This window comes from Gigantopelta aegis, chromosome 8, assembly GCF_016097555.1.
Source record: "Gigantopelta aegis isolate Gae_Host chromosome 8, Gae_host_genome, whole genome shotgun sequence".
Taxonomy (NCBI): Eukaryota; Metazoa; Mollusca; class Gastropoda; order Neomphalida; family Peltospiridae; genus Gigantopelta; species Gigantopelta aegis.
The window spans coordinates 41,147,922-41,172,761 of NC_054706.1; the positions used below are offsets into that span (position 1 = coordinate 41,147,922).

General features: G+C 36.0%; 1 protein-coding gene across 1 annotated transcript in view; it reads left to right on the forward strand.

The window, feature by feature from the left end:
* Positions 1 to 24,840, forward strand: part of LOC121378375 (piwi-like protein 1) — a 197,766-nt gene that overhangs the window by 66,603 nt on the left and 106,323 nt on the right. The window contains exons 6-8 of the mRNA XM_041506516.1: positions 1,168 to 1,363; positions 3,917 to 4,035; positions 21,362 to 21,442. Coding sequence (XP_041362450.1) covers positions 1,168 to 1,363; positions 3,917 to 4,035; positions 21,362 to 21,442 — 396 coding nt within the window. The remainder of the gene's footprint in view (positions 1 to 1,167; positions 1,364 to 3,916; positions 4,036 to 21,361; positions 21,443 to 24,840) is intronic.

Sequence of the window (24,840 nt, forward strand, 5' to 3'; positions counted from 1 at the left end):
ATATATATATATATTACTATGGAAGCTTAATGGTTGTGCATGATATTAATAATTGCAGGTAGATAGTCAATCGTAAATATTAAATTACATATGAAATTGTGTCCGTTACACTATGTCCATCTGACAATGACACTGGACTTGCTATTCCGATTTGTTTGCAAGTCAGACAGTAGAAACCTTATCGTTAGGTGAGGAAGTGAATTTCTGTATCGTTAGTTTCTTTATTAACTACTGCATAGGTCGTAGTTAATAATGCAGCTAGCAGTAGGTTGAGGGTTGCATCTAAGGAAATTCAATTTTTAGGTTAGTTTGTAGTTATTTTTAGAGAAAATTCTTCAAAGATGTTTATGGGATTTTTCTTCACTTGGTCAGTGTCACATCCTGTGTGATTTCTGAGAAACACCAGTTAACTTGAAACAATAGTAGTGACCAGTTTTTTTGTTTACGCTGCATTTTTTCCAAAAAATAATCAGTTCATTGAATCAGAATTGGGATAACTATGTAGATTGCTTTATAGCTTTACTATTCAGCATATATAATTATCATACATGCAAGCTTTGCCATTCTAGTTATATTGATGGATTTTGTGCCAAATGTGATTTTTTTAAAATTGCAAAGCAATGAGTGAAAATATTTATGTAAGATGAACATTTCACTATTATTTTGGGAAAATATGACTTAGGGTTACTGTTTAATACTAATAGATATTGATAATAAATGCTTCCTTTGAATATTATTTCTTATCTGTTTAGATATCGGAGACGTTGTATATGTTTGTCCAGTTGTTGATGAGTTGTAGGAAGCCATTCAATTAAGTAACTCAAAACATGGTATTTTTTAAACCTCCACACTGTAAAGATTTATAATGCAGCTACCATATTTGACCAACATTATTTGCTTTTCTGTTTGTATTTTTGTTTAATTTGGGGGTGGGAGTGGGGGTAATAAATACCAGATATTACTTTATGAATAGGAAACATTAATTGTTTTACATAAGAGACATTATTGTTGACAAACACTCGCCAATAATGTCTTGTAACACTTCAGAAGTTCTGTTTTCCCATACAGAGCATTATCTAATTGTTGAATGGCCCCAAAAACTCTGGGTTTTTTTTAAGATTTCAGTGCAAAGCATATTAATACCCTAATAAATAATATTTGTTTCAGTATGTCTTTAACAGCAAATTATATCAGAGTGATTTGTAAGAACAAAGGAGTGTACCAGTATCATGTTTCATACAACCCGCCAGTAGACAGTCGAAGAATGAAATCGGCAATGCTTTATGATCACAAAGACATCATTGGTACGGCAAAGGCATTCGATGGATCTATTTTATACTTGCCAATTCAACTACCAAATGAGGTATGTTATATGTGTTGTATACATTGCCACCAATTACATTCTTTTTATCCCATAGTAGGTTTTACTACTTACAAGAAGAAAGTTCTGCTGGTAGCATATTAACTCTCACTCACTTTTAACCAAGTGTCAACATAACAAGTCACCAAATAGTGAAAAGGCAAAAGTTATTGTGACACACAAAAGACAAAGATAATTGATGATAAGTTTTTACTGCCGTGTATGAAACGTTATTACATGGAAAGAGAAATGTCAGAAGGTATGGAAACGAGCAATAGTCCATAAAACAGGCACACCTGCCATATGCAAATGAGCCACATCACTAGAGGGGGTCCAGAGCAAAGTTCACACAGTCAGTAGCGAGTGTGTCCACCTTGAGCATTGATACAGGCCTGGCACTGTCGTCTCATTGAGGTTGCTGGCTGGAACCTGTTTCGCAGATGCATGGTTTGGATCAATGTGTCTTGGCGAGGGGTTGTCACAGGTGGTTGGTCGCTACGGGGACGGTCCCTGACCTGGTTGTTTTGTTGATATCGTTGCCATAAGTGCCATATGGTGTTTCTGTGGACGTTGAATTGACATGCGAGGTCCCAGATTCAGCCATCCCCATGACTCGCCATCTGTCATTTTCACTGAGACGTGGCATGACGAAATTGCATCAGACAGTTCACTAATGGTGTTTTTCTGACTTCTGGACTTCTGAAGGCTGCACAGAGTGGCAATGATTTGGGACTGAATGTCTGGCCTTTTATGGTGAACACTGGACAGGATTTCTCCCAAATATTCCATGTTTCTTGCACAAAGCATGCAATCGCTGCAACAACTGCTTTTTTGCATTCATGCACATTTTCTCTGGTTTACATCCCTAATTTATTACTCCAAACAATCCATTTCACAATAACTTAAGCCTTTTAGTATAGTTAAAATATGCTGTATAGTTGTTGAAAAAATATTCTTTTCCTTTCCTTAAAATGGTAAATTATATATTCAGCGTGCTGTTAAAACAGAACAGTTTGTAAATCACTGGTCTCGGCTCTCTAAACTCCTTACTGACTGACACAATGTGATATACCATCTATAGGGGTGTTGCTTATAAAAATTGCCAATTCCGCTTATGAAAATTGCCAATTCCGCTCATAAAATGTGTTTTCAGTTTACTGAACTAAAATTCTGTTTATATCTTCAGAAATAGTCAGGTAAGGCTTTTGGAATGCTATGCATTTTCAGTGGTATTTAATAAACATTCTTCCTTGATATAAAGAAGTAAATTGATATATTTATTTAATATAATGTTACAAATACGATAGCTATTCTATATAAAGGTTGAAGCCAAAGTTTCATTGGTTCAGTCCTCTTTCATCAGGATCCAATTGATTACTGCCAAATTCAGGTATTCTGAAAAAACAGACATATAAATATTAATTAAAATCAAAATGGAACCAAACAGATCTCAAACTGAGGTCATTACTAGGTACTTTTGATAGATTCTCAGCACATTGGGAAAGATATAAATAATTTTGTGAAATGTATATTAAGAACTTAGAATTTAGGGAGGGGAATGTCTTAATGTATTTTTAATTGATTATAAAATATGTATTCATATTAATTAATAATAACTGTAATTAACATGCATGTGTTGAACAAAGGGGGGAGGGGGAGATATCAAAACACATATCACGAATGTCAGGAATTTAAAAACGGTTACCATAATAACACAGGAAGAATGAATTTTATTTGTAGTCACTTTAATAAAAATCCATGACCCTGCCAGCAGATCAATTTGTGGGTTTGAGTATGCATAAGAGAACCTTTTAGGAAAAAATATAGGCAAATGTATAGACTGAATGAATTATTTATAAAAATAAACTTTGATGTATTAATTTGGTCAAATAGTTTTAATATTAAAATTTTGGTCCATCTTTGTTTTGTAAAATGCTAATAAAAATTCTGTGATAAAAAAAGAAAAGAAGAGATATTGTTGGTCATAAACTGCAATTAAATAATGAATTTTGACAGTCCGAGATGATGCATAAAAAACTAAATCCCAGACATGATTTTGGTGTAATAAGTAGTGATGTATTCTACTGCATAGGCCCACCATTTGCAAGTAAAATGTGTGTTTATAGTTTGTCGTAGAGTAACATATTTTGTTGTGCCTTAATGGTTCAAATGATCAATTAAGCAGAAAAACAATGTATTGTGTATTAATAAATAAATAAATAAATATATTATTTGATCCAAAAAGTTGGCATTTTATTTGACAACTCGGAAAATTGCAAATTCTGTTTAAGATTTGCAATTCTGCAATTCCGTCCGTGATTCCGTGATAGCTGAAAATCGGTACCCCTACATCTATTAACATTAATTCTTTGTTGATTACTATTTATTCAAGGTATGTGGCTAAAACCTTATATAATTTTACATCATGCAATATGAGAACTGATGACCTCATTGTGCAGCAGTATTTTTGTGAGGGGAAACCAATGCTGAGGTTGTGTTCAACAAACATTCCTTTACTATCCTTGATGTTATTTCTTTTCCATCTTCTCTGTGTAGGAAACTGTTCTCACAAGTGAAAGAAGAACTGATGGAGCTCAGATCTTAATTACAGTGAAGTTGGTAAAGTCTCTGCCACCACAGCAATGTCCCCACCTTTACAATATTCTCTTTAGAAGGTAGGTTATACATGCCATCTTATATCTACTTCACTTTTGTATAAGAAAGGCGTGCTACGGCTTGCAGGGATGGGTGGACATAATCAAGGTATTATTTGGTTTGAAATAGGAGATTGATTTATATACAAAGTAGATGGTAGCTATTTTAAGCATCTGATATAATAATGGACTGATGTAGCATCATGGCTCAAATTTAAGAATTTGTTACATATGGCAAATTTGAAATGTTTTTGCCATAGGCAACATGCTCACCGATAGCAATTTTGAGCTTGCCTACAGCAATTATAAATCGGTAACTTTTGCAACAAATATAAAAACCAAAAATAGTCTCTCTTTTTCAAAAAAAAACCCTGCCACAAACATTTAACACAGAGACAAAGACATTTTTTGTATTTTTGCACATTACAAATATGGATGATATGAGATGAATGGTGAAGCCGCAGTATTTCCATTTCGGTATGGGACTACTTGACAGGTCCATGCTCCACGCTTGCTGTCAGTTGAGCTATCTCAGTATCACCCGAGCCCGGGGTACACGGAACCTGCAGTGCATGCCGGGTAATCATCCCCCATGTGGGGTCATACACTCGGGAGACACACCCATAATCGCACCCGTAAAGTGGGTGAAACTCGGTGTATGTGGCCTTACACCTACCCATAGAGCCTAGCGGTGCACTCACTTTTGGTTGGAGCCGGTACTAGCATGAAAAATCCCCCATTGCCTCAGGTGGGATACGAACCCTGTACCTACCAGCCAGAAAAATAGTCTCTTTATCAACGGCAATAATTTTATCTGTCGGCAAAAACTACCATCGGTGAAGCCCCTGATAGACAGCAATTCATATTGCAACTACCCCAATTGCCGTCGGTGCTATCATTAAGTTCGAGCCCTGGAACATTTTAATGTACAAACCACGGGTTCTAGAATTAAAAAATAAATTCACTAGTCATGGGGCCAGTGGATTTGAAAATTAACTGGCCTTGGTTAAAAATTCACTTGCCCAATTTTTTCTGTCAATAAAACAAGAAACCAGTAACAATATAGGCTACGTGTTGGTGTTGGGACGCTAATTTATGGAAATAAAACTAGCTTTCTGATAATTACTGTAAATATTCATCATATTTTAAATTTCATGATACAATTATACTACTTGTATTATTATTATTATCTTTCTTCTGGGTTTTTTCTTTTTCTTTGACCATAGCAATAATTTTAGGGGTTTGTATGTAGGCTTGTGCGTGCCTTAGAGGGTTCTTTTTAGGGGTATATTGTGGTATATTGAGAATAATTAAATTATCCTGTCATCAAGTGCCTATGGTTTAATCAGTTTGTCAGTTTACACAACAGATAGGCATACTTTATGGTTTGTTTAGAAAAACATGAAAAAAGATTTCATCAGTTTAGAATAAAGTTACCTACTACAACAATTAACAGCCATTAATAACAATGAATATTTTGTAACTTATAAATGAGTATATATTTATGAATAGGAACACCTCCCTCCCCCTTCCCCTCCCCCCAAAAAATATAAATCATCGCTACTGCTACTGGACTAAGAAAAGTGGGAGGCACATCACATCCTTGCCCTCCCCGCTTTCTATGCCAGTGAATAAGTATGACTAAGTTTGAACCAAATTGTTAACAACTACGATAAATTACTCTCCTACCTTTAATTACTGTTAGATTTCCGACAAATATTGTGTAGACACAAATCGTGAAAAATCCATTTTTGTGACACAGATTCCACATAGTTAAGAACAAACATTGTTTTATATACCATATGTATTTGTTGCTCTAAGGGCAGTGGTTAGGGTCATTTGGGTGATATTTGTTTTCTTAATGCCCAAGTATATCAACCATGTATTCCTGGCATGGCTGTTTGCTGGTTATCTGCAGCACCATGTCCCCTTGTTGGACTCGGTAGTGGGTGGGGGTCATGGTTGATGAACCTTGCTTTATTCAAATATGGGTAAAACAAAACTTTCAACAAACTGAGATGGGACCCTAAAAAGGGTCCACACCGAAGTTTCAGACTTCTTGTCCATGAAATCAAAAAATAATGTTAAGAAATCCAAAGTGATTTCTTCTCAAAATTGACCAAAGTTTGTCATCAGTTCTACTGATGATGGGGCTTTTAAGAGATCATCTTCTTTTGCCATTCAAAAGGAAATTGTTGGCTTGGCTGGTGAGCCAGAATATGTAAAAAAGATCAAGAATGGGCTGCTGGTTGAATGTTCAACTGAAAAACATTCAACTTGTCTCCTCACTTCGACAGTTTTTTGTAATGTGCCGATTAAGGTAACTTCACATACCTCTTTCACTTGTCAAAGGGAGTGATCAGAAAAAAAAGAAAAAAAATGTTTTATTTAACGACGCACTCAACACATTTTATTTACGGTTATATGGCGTCAGACCACACAGATTTTGAGAGGAAACTCGCTGTCGCCACTACATGGGCTACTCTTTCCGATTAGCAGCAAGGGATCTTTTATTTGCGCTTCCCACAGGCAGGATAGCACAAACCATGGCCGTTGTTGAACCAGTTATGGATCACTGGTCGGTGCAAGTGGTTTACACCTACCCATTGAGCCTTGCGGAGCACTCACTCAGGGTTTAGAGTCTGTATCTGGATTAAAAATCCCATGACTGGGATCCGAACCCAGTACCTACCAGCCTGTAAACCGATGGCCTAAACACGACACCACTGAGGCCGGTAAAGGGAGTGATCAGATGCAGAGATCTGGAAGGAGTAAGTGAGGAAGAAATATATGAAAATTTGTCTTCACAGGGTGTTACTGCGGTGAGGAGGATAAAGGTTTCTCGAAACAATGACTTGTTATCGACGAATACTTGTATCCTCACTTTTAATGTCCCTACCCTTCCCCAATCTTTCAAAGCCGGTTACCTTAATATTCCCATTGAACCCTTTATTCCAAACCCCTTGCATTGCTTTAAATGCCAGAGGTTTGGCCATGGTTAGAACACATGTGATGGAAAACTTACATTTGCTCATTGTGTTTTTTTTTACCATAACAACAAGTCATATGCAGGTGTAGCTGCTGCCAAAGTTGCCACTAAAAGTGTTGCAGTCAATACAGCTAACCTGGCACTGTGAGGAAGCTAAATACAAGAAACTGTCCGACACCGAGAAGGCTCAAAAACAAATACAAAAAAACAGAACAAAGACAAAAAGAAAATTTCCTCTACAACACAAAGAGATCGAAACCCAAGTATCATTGGATTTTAAAAATCCACCAAATAGGTCGAGCACTAGTCTCCCTAAGACAGGCAATGACCCAAAGAAATCTACCAAAGTACCTTCAGATTAGCTGTAAAAGATCAAACTAACTATGGTCCCAATCAGCAATATTTATGAAACTTTGGACGATATCAGCGATGATGACATGGATATTTCATCTCCAGATCATTGCCGATCACAAAGACCACCAGCAAAGCTAAATATAAAACCCATACTTCCTCATGATGGAAAATAAAGTTATCCAGTTGAACTGTCGTTGGCTAATTCAAAAATATAATCCTTTTGCAGTGTGTCTTCAAGAAACATTTCTGAAGGATACTGACAATATTAACAACAGAGGATTTAATCACTACTATAAATGTCAAGAAACTGAAAATAGAGTGTCTGGGTGCATTTGTAAATTAAAACATTCCTCAGAGTAAAGTTACATTACAAACAAATTTACAAGCTTTGTATGCAACGGTCACGGCTCATAAAACTATTATCCTCTATGTTCAGTTTATTTACCCCCTCGAAACAATTATAATTTTAACCCTATGGACTTTCAAGGCCTTCTTGATGAACTCCCTACTCCCTTTTTTATCATGGGAGATTTTAATGCTCACCACACTTTGTGGGGATGCAATGACATAAATACTATACTAGAGGTAAACAATTAGAAGACTTGATTCTCAAAAATGACTTAATATTATTTAATGGTAAAAGTCATACATACTTTCATCTTGCAAGTGGTTCTTTCACATCCAATGACTTAACCCTTTGTAGTCTATCACTTTGTCTTGATTTCACCTGGAAAGTTTGTTCAGACCCTTGTGGCAGTGACCATTTTCCAATTCTTTTGGAGAATGATGGACCTCCATCACTTGAAAGGGCTCAGAGATGGAGGTTGACAAGGGCAAATTGGGATTAGTTTCGGCATCTATGCAGCTCTTGACTGCAATAAACTTCATGACTGGTGCAGATGATCCCATGGCTTTGTTCACCTCCATCTTGAAAGATATTCCTAAGACTTCGGCAGTACCGAATGTACTGCCGAAACATTTTAATAAACCATGGTTCAATGAGACTTGCAAAGTTGCAATCAAAGAGCGAAACTGGAGGTTCAAACGCAAACCTACCAGGGATAACCTGAATACTTATCGCATTGCTTGGGCAAAAACTTGTAAAGCTATGACAGAGTAAGAAATCATCTTTGAGAAATTATATCTCCAAGTTGAGTTCTCAAAAATCCGTGAAATCTGTCTGGAATGGGATACGTAAAATCAAAGGAAAAGAATCCAATAATACAGTTCGCCATTTGGCTGTCAATTACACGGATGGGACGTCTCATCGTGACATTACCAATACATTGGCAGAAAATTTCTCTCATTACTCCTCTTCTTTCATTACAGATGCTTTTACATCTATTAGAAATAAAGCTGAAAAACAACCTATTAACTTCATCTGAAAATGCTGAAGTATACAACAGGCATTTCTCTATGGAGGAATTGCAGGATACTCTTCATAGAGCCCATAATACTTCAGTGGGACCAGATGAAATACACTATCAACTATTAAAACACTTACCTGAATCATACTTGATGGTTCTATTAAATATATTTAACAAAATCTGGATTTCTGGTGACTTTCCTTCTGATTGGAGAAAAGCAATTATCAATCCTATTCCTAAGCCTAGTAAGGATGCAACAAATCCTACCAGTTATCGGCCTATCCAGGCCTTTCCCCAGGATTTTTTTAAGGCGCTTACATATTTAGCATCATTATAACACAAAAATCAAGCCAAAAGAAGTGGGGTAGTGAGTTGAAAACAGTTAAGTGTTTGCCTTCAATCCATCAAATCATGTTGGAGTTTGTTTTGTTGTTGTTGTTGTTGTTTTTTTGGGGGGGTGGGGGGGGACTGACTTCACAGTATATTCCATTTATAAAAAAAACTACCAAAAAAACCCCAAAATTTTAATAAAATTAAATTTTACTTTTTAAAAAAAATCCAGCTAACTTATTAAATGTCATCTCACAGTTTAACAAATATATATCTAGCATTATCTAACAAATATGATTATTGTAAACTAATTCAGTGTACGTTTAACTGCAATTTGTATAAATACTGCATGTACATTTCCCGCGATCGCGATCTCAGTGCGTGCTCTCGACCATAGGTACAAAATTAACAAAGACAAAGGATATAACGAAACTGCAGTTAGGTATTCATTGATGCAAACAACTATTGTTTTTCTACACATTTACATCAAGATTTACTCCTGTGTAATCGTATTGTTCATGTCCGCAACGATATCTCTTAATGGTGACATGTTTTACTCAAGAATTTCACCTTCAAAGATGTTTATTCAATTAATAGGTATTTTCTTTGATTTGTCTTGATGCGTAATTCCCAAGCATACAGACATTATTACAACAAGCAGTTATCTGGCGGATTAGTAGTAGCCGATCACCTGTACCACGTGACCAGCACAAGCCCGCCGACAATTAAAATGGTGCGATCAATGGACCTCAAAGTGAACATCTAAAGAATTGCAGAGATACCAAATGGAAGTGTGATAATGTGTGGTGAATGACGTTACGGATCACAGCTCCATTGTTTTGTATACATGTTACAAATTAAGCCGACACGGTCCTGCAGTTAAGGCGCTTACCAGACATGAAGGCGCTTACTTGGCTGGCTAAGGGAGCACGGGCCGTGTCGGCTTATCGCTCTAGGGAAACCCCTGCCTATCACTTTGACAAGTTGCATTTGTAAAACCATGGAAATAATTATAAACCGTAGACTTGTCTGGTATCTTCTCACAAATTGCTTGCTATATAACGTGCAATGTGGGTTCAGGTCTAGACAGCACTGTTGATCATCTTGTTAGATTTGAAACTTTTTGTAGGGGTGCTTTCATGCATAACCATCATTTGGTATCGGTATTTTTTTACCTCAAGAAAGCTTATGATACCATGTTGAAGTATTGGATTTTGAAAAAATCCATGGCATGGACCTAAGAGGCAATCAGGGCTCGAAACGGCCAATGTTCGGTTTGGGCGACTTAAATATTTAAAAAATAATGGCATTAGTCGCCTAAATAATATTATGTGGGCAATCTTCTTTAAAGCTATAACCTATGAGCCACTATTAATATTTGTATTCCACATTAAAATCATGATAGTGGTTCTCTTACCATAATTTGGCAACATTGATTATTATTTTTTGGGCCACCATATTTTTTTGTGAGTTTCGAGCCCTGGGCAATATGCCTGACATTATCTCAAATTTCTAAAAAAAAATAGGTCTTTCAATGTATGAGTGGGGTCTACGTTGTCTGATTCTCATGTCCAAGTGATGGATGTGCCTCAGGGTAGCATCCTGTCAGTAACTTTATTTTCTAAGAAAATTAACAGCATCACCAAGTGTTAAAAACCTGGTGTTGATAGCTCGTTATAGTTCAACAATTTTCAGATTTGCTAAAGATCATCCAGTATGAGTATCAATGAACATCATTTGCAGCTTTGTTTGAATAAACTTCAGTAATGGGCAACTGACAATGGATTTCAATTATCAAAGTCAAAAACCAAACACCATCTGTATGCATATCTTCCAGAAGATAGGTCACCATTTAGATCCTCAACTGTTTCTTGACAAAAATCCGTTTCCAGTTGTGGAGGAGATCAGATTTATGGGGGTTATTTTTGACAAGAGGCTATCTTTTGTTCCTCATTTACAGTATGTTAAAAAGAAGGGCTTTAAAGGCCCTCAATATCTTAAAAGTTATTGGCAAGACTCAATGGGGAGCATATCGAAAGGCCATTCGAACATTTGGTCTTCACATTAAGCAGTTGTTATCAGTTTTCAACATTGATTTAACTGACATTTTGGAAATGCCTTCATATTTTATTTTGCCACCTTGGTGTATCAAATCACTGGAAATTGTATTTGATCTTGTGCATCTAAAGAAAGATCGCACAGATGCAGTTATTTACAAATAACATGCCATGGAAATCCAAGAGAGGTACTGTGATTACATTCCTGTTTACACAGAAGTATCACAGGATGGGGATTCTGTGACTTCTGCTACAGTTTTTTCATCAGATTGCCCGGTTGAGCATCAATCTTCACTGCTGAAACCTAGGCAGTCATTAAAGCTCTGGAACAGATTTAGGATTCATGTGCATCTAAATATATTATTTTTACAGACTCACGTTCATGTCTCCAAGCTTTACAGTACATGAAATTGAAGCATCCCTTAGTTGATACGAAAATGTGTCTTTTTATCAATTGCCAATAAAGATGTTATATTTTGTTGGGTAACCAGCCATGTTGGCATTAAGGGTAACAAAAAGGCAGATGTTGCTGCCAAGTCTGCTTTGAACTTGCCCTGTGTCAATGTTGGTGTCCCCTACAGTGATTTTAAATTATATATTAACCAATATATCTTTTTGACTTGGCAAGATGATTGGGACGGTGTGGTTGCAAACAAGCTTTATTCTGTGAAGCCAGTCCTGTAAGAGTGGCAGTCCTACAGGCTGTGCAGGATGGATGAAGTAGTGTTGTGCCATGCCCATATCGATCATACGTTTTTGACACATTCATTTATTTTAAAGAAGGACCCTCCTTTTCAATGTGAATGTTGTCAGTGTACACTGACTGCACCACATTTTGGTTTAGTGTAATCATCTGAAGTCGACGAGATATCGTTTAAATTCCACTCAGAATTAATTTTTAAAGTTTTTAAAACAATGATTTATATACAAAATTTTAAAATATACTTAACTTGATATTTGTATTAATTGCACTTTTTACGTAATTGTATAAATAATATTTCATATAATTACCTTTTATAACACCCAATAGCCAATGTGTATTTTTGTGCTGGGGTGTCGTTAAACATTCATTCATTCATTCATTCAGATTCCACATATGAGACTATAATGATGTCACTGATATCGACTTCACTGAGATTGCAAATACATGTTTTCTGCTGTCTGCCATTTTGTTTGTTTATGGAATACTCTTCAAGAGGGGTGGGTCAATATGATGTAATCTAACAACGTCATGACATGTGCTAAGGTATTACACACTCATCATGATGTCAGATTAATTATGTCACATATGTAGGCGGCTTTCACCCCTCTTGAAGAGTATTCCACAAAAAAGCAAAATGGCAGATGGTAAAAAATTGCATGTATTTTGCCCTATGTTATCTCGGCTAAGTCAATATCAGTGACATCGTTACAGTCTCGTATGTTGAATTTGTGTCACTGTAATGGGTTTTTTCACTATTTATGTTTGGACAAAAAGTGGAGAAAATCTAGTGGTAAGTATTAAAAACAATAAAGAACAATAAGAAAAAAAGAAAAAAAAAGAAAAAAAAAGAAAGATATAAAGACCGAACTGATATCCGTAAACAGACCGTTGATTCAGCATTGTCGTGATGATCTAAATTTAGACAAAGGGACTAGCAAACCGATTTTTACACTTAAGTTACATTAAATATATTGATAAGGTTGGGAAACAGTTAAACCACTCCGCTATTTTCGTTTTCAACTTCGTAGTTGTTATGTTTTTATGTATTTAAAAAAAAAAAGTTAACGTAAAATCGATTGACATGGAAATATTTTGCACACAGATTTTATTTCAGAGTATTTGAGGAAAATATTGCATCAAATATGCAGGAGACCATGGCAAAAAGTGAATATGTATTACAATTTAAGACTTGCAAATCAAATTATTATTTTTTAAAATGAGCTACATGTATTTCATGATATTGTGTACTTTTTTTTATCATTATTTTTTATTTATTTTTTATTATATATTTTTTGACAAGTCTTGCAATTTATGTTATATTTTAGGAATAAAATAAATACACATTTAAACTTTTGTGAAAGTAAATGGTGACATTCAAACTTAAAAGACTGATTACCGTTTTGCATATTATGCTTGCACTGTATTACTATTAGAATTAGAGTAACAAGTCTTTGGGTTTCAGTGTAAAAAGAAACTGGTAGCAAAACAATGAACATTTTCTGTTTGTAATGTTTACACTTTATATCTTGAATAAAATTACATAGGTAGGTATATTAATATCATGATGGGTCAAAGATTACTTGTGGCCAACTATATATTAGTGAAATGTTAGTGAAATCGAAAGAAGTGACTTGTAAATGTTTCTTTTGTTTTTATACGATTGTAGTGTTGTAGATTTTTATTTATTTATTTTTGTTTTTAATTTTCACTTGCCATCAGACTCATTTTTAAAAAGTGATTTTGAGTGGCCCAAGTCTTAAAACCACTGGCCTCAGGCACTGAGCCACAACTATTGTAGAACGTCTGAACCAGCTAAAATAACTGATTAAATACACCATTTATGAACTAATTTTGACAAGTCTATATCCAGGGATTTATCCAGGATCTTTCAGCAGGATCCCATGTAGCATGGATTGGGGAAAATAATTAGTTAAGTAAATCATACTTGGGATATTCTTTCATGCCACTAAATGATGCAGTACACCACTATTAAATTAATTTACTACAACTGACTTGCTGATTCAGAGAATTTTACAGAAGGGACGTGTTAAAAATGTTTTATAACAATTTACTGAAATGCTATATCACATTCCCATCACAAATGTCTAAGATAAAATCGCAAATTGTGATTAAATATACATGGTTAATGCCCTAGGTAATTCTACTTTGTTTTTGTTGGTTATGACAACTGAGGAAGTTAACCCTAACCCTAACCCTAACACTTTAAGTTACCTGTACTTGCAGATCATAAAAACATTTCTTCTTTCTCATCCCCCAGACCTGTCAACCCTCCCGGATTCCGCGGGAGACTCCCAGTATTTGATAATGTCTCCCGCGGGAAAAACGTTTCTCCCAGAAAATCGTTATTTTCTGAGCATAAAACAAATTCAAGCTACTGTGGCTGTGTACTGACATTCAGTGTTGCCATATATAAAACGGTCCAATTTAGTCCTAATAACACCTCTGACTTGTAAAATGTCTTCCCACTGGATTACATAATGCAAAGTTCTATGGCTGGAAGTGCCAGAGTAGACAGCGAAGGCATGCATCAATACACACGATGTCAAAATCACATGTCAAAGCAAGACAACAGAAAGACCAATTAGCTGTATAAACAATACTTGTATCAATTAGATTTGTAGGTTTGTGCAGTAAAATATTAGTAATAAGAGTACACTTCAAGGGATTATTTTCCTATGATTAATAAATCTTGTGTTTGACATGGAAATAGGTATAATTCCGGTATATTTCACACAATGTCAGTAATGAGCTTTTACTTATGATTAGTAGAAATTATTAGTGGAAATACACTGTTTATGTTGATTTTAAATAAGTACCACACCACTGTACCTTATTGTAGTAAAAACTGAATATTAAGTTATAAGATTTAGGCCTATATAAATTTGTCTTGAGTCTACTTTTTACGAAACACAAATAACGATGATGCAACCTGTAAGTGTAATACCGTAAATATACTATCAATGTTTAAATTTGTTAGTGTTAAGATTTTTGGATAAGAGTTATTTTTAAAAATATGTATTAAATTATAATAATATTTAAAAATAATTATGTTGTTAAATTTAATAAAAAAAATAAAAAAAATTTAATGCCAATAACTAAGGTTGACAAGTATACATAACATTATGTAGTGTTCATATAACTTATTGTAGTACTTTAAAAAAAATTGTGTTAAATCATGGTGCAGTTAAAAAAATCTCCTGTTTTTTGACAAAATCTCCTGCTTTTTCAACACACACCTCCTGCTTTCTCTTGACTAAAGGTTGACAGGTCTGTAGAAGGGAGATAAATACCTTGGGCCAGGAGGCTGATTTGTGAGACTCAAGATAATCACTGTGGGTATGCTAAACCAGAACTGAAAGAACCAGGACCCATCATATTTTCAAAGCCATCTTAGCCACGACATGTTGTAAATCTGTCGTTAGTGACTGCGGCAATTGTCGTAGCATATTTTCGAAATTGTTGTAACTCCAAAATATTTTAAATACATCGTAGATCCTATGACAGGTTGTTCCTACCTGTCGTAGACTAGTTCTAAACTAATATATGGCGCCTTAGTTCTTATTTCATAATAATGATGAAGATACAGCTCCTCAGTTTTGTAAACTCAAAGTATTTTGCCGTCAAAACTTTAAAACAGCGTATTGCAACCGTGACCTTTAATTGTTACCCTACCTATTTCAGAAAATTTACCAATCGATATAATGGGGCCTGATTGGGGTTGTTGAAGAAGGCACAGGTGTAAAATGTGATATGCGCCTAAATAATGTATCGGAATGCCCAAATAAAAGAAATATTACTCAAATTTTCATTAATAAAAAAATAGACATGAAACTTTTCCAAAATTAATATTTGAAATGTCTTACTGGTACATGAAAATAAAAATATATAAATATTATTTAATAAAATAATATTTTATTTATATATTAAATAAAATATTTTATTAAATAATATTTATACTGTATTATTAAGATAGTAAAATATGTTGTGTGACAACCTTAGGGCCATTCAAATATGACGTAACGCTTGAGGGGTGGGTGGATGTATGTGGATGTATGTACAAACGTTATGTAGTGTTACATGGGATGAGTGTACTGAACAACATTACGTAACGCACTTTTTTATTACTAAAATATTTTGTTTATTTTTATTGTGGGTTTTTTACCTTCTCATAAACACTGTCATGGCAACAGTGTTTAACGTAGGTAGTTATAGCTATAGTTCTTCCCACAGGGAACGCCTTTTTCATACTTTGAAATTTACTGCAAATTATTCATTTCTAAGCTATTATTTTCTAAACTGTACACAAAAATAGTAAAAAAATAGAATTTATTTCCAAAACACTTTTACTTTTCTTGTTAATTAAAACCAAACTGAAATTATTTACAAAAAAACATTTTTGTAAGAGGATGGGACAAAGTATAGATGTAAACACACAATGATGATTATAAATCGAGTTGAAATACAAGATTTGATATTGCCCCCTCCTCCCACTACCACCCCCAATATAAAATCCTGGCTACGCCAATGGCGCAGATATGCATGTCTTGTATATGCAGGTAACCCATAATGAGGATGGGGGAAATCCACACTATGTATGTGTGTATGATTTTATAAAATTTAATAGTTTAAAAAAAGGTTTGATTGGGGGGGATGGCATGACCCCATGTCCCCACTACGCCACTGATCTGCGCTTTCCCAAATCGCAAAACAAACCACTTCAAATAAAATCAGTTTATTCATAAGTACATAAACAGCACCTTAAAATTATATTACATCCATAGCATGTCTTGTTTGGAAATGGGGGAGGTCTCCAAACTTTAAATAATTTTAAAAAATTGCGGGGTGTATGGTTTAGCGTTACAGGGGGAGGGAGGGTGTCTAATTTTGACACAACTATTTGAACGGCCACTTAGGCTGTATCCATTTTTCTTCTTGGATTTGTGATTTTTTGTTATTAATATATAAAATTAAAGTTTGTTTTGTTTTATCGACACCATTAGAACACATTGATTTATTAATCATCGGCTATTGGATGTCAAACATTTGGTAATTAACGAGAAAACCTGCTACATTTTTCCATTAGTAGCAAGGGATATTTTATATGCACCACCCATAGACAGGATAACACATATCACGGCCAGTCATGGTGCACTGGCTGGGATGAGAAATAGCCCAGTGGACCCACCGACGGGGATCAATCCCCGACCGACCGTGCATAGAGCGAGGGCTTTACCACTCATCTAAAATATTCATAATGAAATAATTTTAGAAGTTGAATTATGTGTATAGTACTTTGTGTTCTGGATCTAATTTAGCCTAATCACTGTTAACCAGCTAAAAGAAAAGAAAATAATGTTGGACATCTTCCCCATATCCGAAATTAAAATTTCCAAATTCTGTGGAACCCAGGTTTCCCTTATGGGGCCTTTTTGCCGGGGGGTTCAGACCAGGAGTGGGAAAAAGCCCTTTTTTCCCGGTCTGGGACCGATTCTCGATTTTTGAGACCGATTTTTTTTTTTTTAAACGTGCGTTTGCCGGTCCCACTTTTGTCATTCTTGTCGGTCCGAAGCATCTGTCCATTTCTATTATAGGAACAAATTCCTATCCGCCAATTGGATCGGCCTGCCCAGACATTGGTATCTTGTGCATGATTTAAAATAATAATAAATAAATAAATAGTGATCAAACTGACTGGTATTTCAGATGTCTGTGATTTTAAAGTCTGCCATAAGATGATAAGTCGGACCTACAATCAATCTACTGCCACTAGGCTAGACATTTGTCAAAGCCGCTGTGCTGGTCATGAGATAAAACAGGCGTTAACAATAACACTATTCTTGGTGAGAAAGCTACCAAGGTATTACACTCCAATTAAAACAAAGGACCCAGAGTTTGCAACTGGTTACAATCAACACCTGTCAACGCCTGTGTACGGAGCTCTGTCGGTGAGTGTCCTAGTCCGAGGCAAGAGGCTGTTGTGAAATACAAAGTAACAAACTGCTTGAAATAGCATAAAATATACTGAAATAATCTATAAATGTGTTTCTAGTTGACTGTTCAATGTAGTGTATCAAATAATTATAAAGGACTTTAAAAAAAAAAAAAAAGGTTTACACTCTTTTTTTTTTAAAGTGGGAGTGAGCTGGAATAGCTAAACTGGCTATTTTTAGAGCCAGGAGAGGTCAAATGTCATCCAATCGGCAACAACGTTATTAATTGCTTTGTCTAAACGTGTGCCAGCTCAAGTTGTCAAACTCTCCAACGGTGTTATTGTTTATTAATTTTCAGGACAGTATTAATACTGGTACTTTTTATACATATATGGGAGTTAGAATGCATAACTTTTATTCCTTTTTGATATTATTTATTCCATTGTCATCATTATGTAAAATATACATAATTTGTTTTTTTCACAGATGTGATCAAACATTTTTTTTTTTTTTCATGTTTTGATGTTTATCATTTCGCATTCATGATTCAAGATAAAAATATACAAATGCTACTATGATTTTGTTTTTAAAACACTATTTGGCAAATATCACCTTTTAAATGATTTTATAATTTTTATTTGTATTCCTTTCTCCTCTCTCTCTCTCTCTCTCTCTTTCCCCCCCCCCCCCCCCCCCCCCCCCGGTAGTGATGGCGTGGGACCGATTGACAATTTTATTTTTCCCTACCCCTGGTTCAGACGCTTGCATAATATTCATTCTGCCAAGTCAGCTGTACGGAGATGAAGTTTAGAGGGAATTTCCTTGATGATGTCACTGAGAAATACCCCATCTTTTTCTGTCTCCATTTAATGAGAGTTCCCATTTTTTGTTTATGACAAATATCATAAATCATGACACACTAAGAGAACTTTACGATACCTTCAAAAATCTGTCGTATCTTAAATCTACGACATCTGTATTTTGCTCATAACTAGCTACGATATGTCGTAGCTTAGATGGCTTCAAAAATAAGGGCCCAGGAAGCCACTGTGGTTATGCTAAACCGGAACTGAAAGAACCAGGAGGCTGGTGAAGCCACTGTGGTTATGCTAAACCGGAACTGAAAGAACCAGGAGGCTGGTGAAGCCACTGTGGTTATGCTAAACCGGAACTGAAAGAACCAGGAGGCTGGTGAAGCCACTGTGGTTATGCTAAACCGGAACTGAAAGAACCAGGAGGCTAGTGAAGCCACTGTGATTATGCTAAACCGGAACTGAAAGAACCAGGAGGCTGGCGAAGCCACTGTGGGTTTGCTAAACCGGAACTGAAAGAACCAGGAGGCTGGTGAAGCCACTGTGGTTATGCTAAACCGGAACTGAAAGAACCAGGAGGCTGGTGAAGCCACTGTGGTTATGCTAAACCGGAACTGAAAGAACCAGGAGGCTGGTGAAGCCACTGTGGGTTTGCTAAACCAGAACTGAAAGAACCAGGAGGCTGAACTGTGTCTGCGTCACTGGTTCCAAGACCCAAGTGCTGGACTCCCAACTCGAGAGACTGCACTGTTAGAACAGGCTACATGCTGGCCTAATCCCGCCATACTGGTCCACTGTGGCCTTGCCAGTCTCCAATTTAGACTGGCCAGGTCATTGAGTTGCCCTGGGGACATCGTCTACCTGCCCCCCTTGTCTGCTTACTTGAACAGCCTATTGGTGTGCTGGGGCAGTCCCAGAGCCTTGAATGGGTCCCACTTAGCCACAGTCCAGTATGCATAAAGTACAAGTGTACTTTGTGTGAACACGTCAAACATCCAGCCTGATTGTCTTCCTTAGCCAGCATTACACAACTAGGGTTTGTATGCATCCTTAAATTCCTTGAAAATCCATGAATTTTGGAAAGCTGTTTTCCAGTACTTTCAAATGGTGATTTGTGTACTTTGTCCTGGAAATGTCCTTGAAATTCGAAAATATGTTGTCAGTTTCAAAAGGGATGACTGCTGATGTTTTCTGAACTTTCTTTTCCCATTCTTACAGTGATGATTCAAACATTTTATCTGACACCAAATCAGGATCCTGTCGCTGACAATTTCTGAACTTTCTTCTCGCGTTCCTTTAGTCATTGGGGTGGGACGTAGCCCAGTGATAAAGCGTTCGCTTAATGCGCGGTTGGCATAGGATCGATCCCCGACGGTGGACCTATTGGGCTATTTCTTGTTCCAACCAGTGCTCCACAACTGATATAACAAAGGCCATGGTATATACTGTCCTGTCTGTGGGATGGTGCATATAAAAGATCTTTGCTGCTAATCAAAAAGAGTAGCCCATGAAGTGGTTTCCTCTCTCAATATCTTTGTAGTCTTTAACCATATGTCTACGTCATATTACCATAAATAAAATGTGTTCAGTGTGTCGTTAAATAAAACATTTCCTTCCTTCCCTTGCTACTGTATTTAGTACTCAGTTTAAACTGTTGTGAATCGTGCCGATAATGGAACTAAAAAAAATTCATATTCTTCAGGACCGGATTCACTGGCCAGACTTGTAATCACGGTTCATACACTTGTAGCTTAAGCAAATTCCAGGACATTTTTCCAAAATTCCAGGACCATCACACATAGAGTAACAGTGGATCATAATTCAAATAGAAGAAAAATAAGTGAAATATGAGAGGGGGGGGGGGGGGGGGGGGGGGGGGTATGGGTTGTGGGTTTGTTTAAACCTGCAGTCTCAAGTATTTAAAACAGATCATCAAAATTAAATTTTAATAATACATGATAATGCACAATATTTATGTGACGAGTGACACCCGTTGTTAGAGGCAACATCATTCACAGGTTACTGTTTTGCGTGGGGGGTTTTCTTCTTTTTTTTTCTTTTCTTTTTTGCTTACGTCCACAAGTAATATGGCTACTATCACTGTATTAAAATTATTTTAATGTTGGGCATGAAGTAAAAAGGATAGGAAAAAGAAAACAACCGCAAAACATTATCAAGTGTGTTTTTTTCCCACTGAACTCTGGATAAGGCAATAAATATCACCTGAGCATGTGCACTATAGATAAACTAAAGGAAATCTGTGACGATTGGATCCTGACTTGGGGCCATGCAGATCAGATGTTTGAATTGTAACTATAGGAAGGAAGGAATAGTAAAACATTTGAGGAATTTAATTTAGTGCATCCTCAGTGATGAGTGAAGAGAAATAGAGAGGCTTATGAGTGCAGTTGGTTGTAACAGTCGGACCAATAGCACAAACAGATCTGATCTCTGATGCGGAAAAGTTTTTTCCGTTCTGCCTTCAAGCTCTGTAAGTCGTTACATTTGGCTAAAAGGATGGCTAACGTCTTAACCCAGTTTTATTCTCCTAAGTATTTCATAGAAATAGAAAATATATGTATGTGAGAAATTGTCTCCTTTAGTGCAAATTTTGTAACCTATAAAAGGCTTTCTAGTGACTACTAAGTAAACATGACTAAGAAGTGAAGATAGAGAGTTAGGCACAGTTGGGATGCAGAGCACAGGAATTTTTCTGTGAAAAGATAGTGTGTGTATGAAAAACATTATTTCCATGTATATCTTATACTATATGTTGAATTTCAGGATTATGGGCATACTTGATATGTGTCAGGTGGGACGGTATTATTACAATCCACACACTCCATCGTCAGTTCCACAGCACAAGTGAGTATTAATCTTGGTTATGCTTGATGAAAATTCTGTGTATTCACTACTCATTGCACCACATTACAGGATGTCCACAGATCCTACTTTTTCCTACTTTTTGGTCTTTGTTTTTTTCTTCTATTTTTCCTACTTTTTCTTCAAAATCCCTAGTTTTTCCTACTGTTTTACTTTGCCACACAGTTTCAAAATTCCGCGAATTGCTGTTAAGTGTGCATATTGCTTATGTGTTGATATAAAAGTCAATATTTATGGGAAATATTTTTTGCAACAAGACATATCTCCCAATTTGAGGCATCATATAATCTGGATATGTTAAATCTACACCCTGAAAGTCAACGTGAGATTAATTTCTGTCTTTGTTTTGTGCTGGAGTACTGGAGTTGTAGCACTACTACATTGAGACTGTACATTGGTTTTGAATTATTGTCTTTATCTTACGTTAGTTAAATATTAAATATAGTTTCATTGTCCTCGTTGGGTGAAAATTAAAGGAGGGCAGCTGCGCAACTGCCCCCTCCCCCCAAAAAAAGCATAAGGGGGGGGGGGGCTTGGTTACTGTTGTGTGTTGGTCGACTAATCTTAATTTTGCCCCTCAGTATCTGGTACAAAAAAAACGTTTGTATGATATACAGATTGACTCATCTTTTATGTATCGTTAGTTGAACCAGAGATATTGTTGGTATGACATTCACGGGCTTTCTTGTTGCTGAACCAATCAAATTTTTTACATTATTTTAATAAATATTTCAAGATACAGTCGAGTCCACTTTATTGCATATTGGTTTATAGCATAAATCGGTTATTTGCATATTATTGGGCTGCACAGAACCATTTAGCATTAAATCAATACAAATTATGTCGCATATTTGAATACCTTTATAATGACAAACATCGGTTAATTGCATACGAAAACCAAAAAAAATCTAGAAAATTTCATCATAAAATGTTCCACAAATCTTTAATATTTTACCAGAAACAATTGTAATTGCACAGAGAATAAAGCAGAATGTTCTATGTTGATTAAAAACTAATATTAAAAGAAGAAAAAAGTAAAAGCGGTTACTAAAACAGGTGTTGTACAATGCTGACATCTCACGCAAGAAGACTCGTCGTAGTGCTTATAGCAATATGTTCAAGAGTTTAATGCAGAAATCCTGGGACCATTATTGCATCATTTAAGTCTTAATGTCAGGATTGCAGGTGTAATTTGTCCTTTGTTACAAAATCAATGTTGAGGTAAAACGTTCACAACTATGAACTAATCCAGTTGTCCACGCCTTTTCAGTGTATTACTAGTGGTCAGTTAATTCATTGTTACAGCCACTCAACAGTTTTTAGGTTTGAGTTGAATCGTTTGTATTTTTCTTTCAAGAGGTTTGACCCTTTGTGAACTTACAGCAGACATGCAGAACAAAATATTTTTAACTCGAAGCCAAATAAATAAATTTTACAGCATTCAATTGGGTCTTTTTTTGTAGAATAACATGCTTACAGGCCCATAGGTATGACATCTGGAGTGGGGAAGGCACAGTCTAGTTGGGGGGGGGGGGGGGGCTGATTTTAATCTGTATATGGAATAGGAAAAAACCACGTACATTTGTCGATTGGTGGGGGGGAGGGAGGGGTGGGGCACAGGCTTCTTTCCCGGTCCCTACAGGCCTGGCTTACATAATTTTATTCATTATTTATGATTAAATATCTTTAATTTTCTAATTAATTAATGAAATAAGCAAAATAAACACTACGCTTCTTATATTTTGTTCAGTGCACAATAGCATCTCTAACAAAATATACTGAAACATTAGTACACTGTAGATGAAATTGGTTGATAATTAACAGTTGTTAATTAAGCTATGTTCATTTCGCCTGCACGTGGAAATTGTACTTTGCCAGGTAACACGGTTTCACTACTCAGCACCCCGCAGAACAATAGGTGTGAACTGTGGAAAAGCCACGTGCAACAAACTGCAATGTGACTATTAGTAGCTAGAAATAGCATCAATAAACACAACCGCAGATTTCTAACAATACAAAATTAAAAATATTTGATCTTACAACATTTATTCTGTTGTTTTATTTATTATTATTTTAAAATACATGTATAAACAAATGAAACACAAACATGTATTGGTATTCAGACAATGTTCTGCAGTTAAGAGTAAGATAGACTGTCCACTTAAGGCATTTGTAAAGTTTACTGTTGGTTATAATCTGGAAATGGGGCTCTATCGGATAATCAGTTATACCGGTTATTAGCACCGGGGCTATGCAATTAAGTGGATTTGACTGTATATATTATGGTATGGCATTGTCCGTCTGTCCATCCATACTTCCATCTGTTAATGTTTTCTTGTTTCGACCATATCTTGCATACAGATGCATACAGGACCATCAAACCTTACATGTAGGAACAACTTGGAATGGCGGTGTGTCGTGTGCTATTACTAGGTCACTGTGACCTACTTATCACAGTCTACTGCACATAACAGTAAATCCTTATCCAGACCATATCTTGCATACAGATCCATCAAACCTCACATGTAGGAACAACTTGTAATGGCGGTGTGTCGCATTCTATTACTGGGTCACTGTGACCTACTTTTCGCGGTCTACTGCACATAACAGTAAATCCTTGTCCAGATCATATCTTGCATACAGATGCATACAGCACCATCAAACCACATATAGGAACAACTTGGGATGGTTGTTGGTCCAAAACAAACTGTTCATCCATCCCATTGCAAAGATTTAACAGAATTAGAATTGAATCATACCTGTAACATATTCATTAATATAGATATGGTTTTCCTGATGGGCGTATCATGTACCTCACCCGTACTCTTGTTTATTTTACTTTGCCGCACATTTCTGTAAAAGTGCATATTACTTGGGTTATTAAAGAAGCCTGGGTTTTTTTAATGCAGGTGTATAAGCATTGTAAATGTATGTAGTGCAAATTTGGCTCCTAGTGTGAAAAATAATGGAGAGTAACAATTTTCAAATTCAGTATAATTTATCAATTGCTCTTTAATACATTGATTATGAAAAACTTGTGTTGTTTCAGTGCTACTTTTGTCCTACTTTTTCCTTCTTTTTTTTACTTTGTCCTACTTTTTCGACAGCTTGCTTTATGTCAGTGATATAAATAGCTTCTTTAAACTATTGCAAACCTGTATTTGGGAAAATAATTTCACCACTTTCGATTTGAGTTTATGGTACTTACTATTGGGCTATTTCTCATTCCAGCCAGTGCACCACAACTGGTATATCAAAGGCCATGGTATGTGGTATCCTGTCTGTGGGATGGTGCATATAAAAGATTCCTTGCAGGGGTGCACAAATGTGAAATTGTGATGGTTGCCCGGTGGACAACCAGTAGCTGAAGTTTGGTTGCA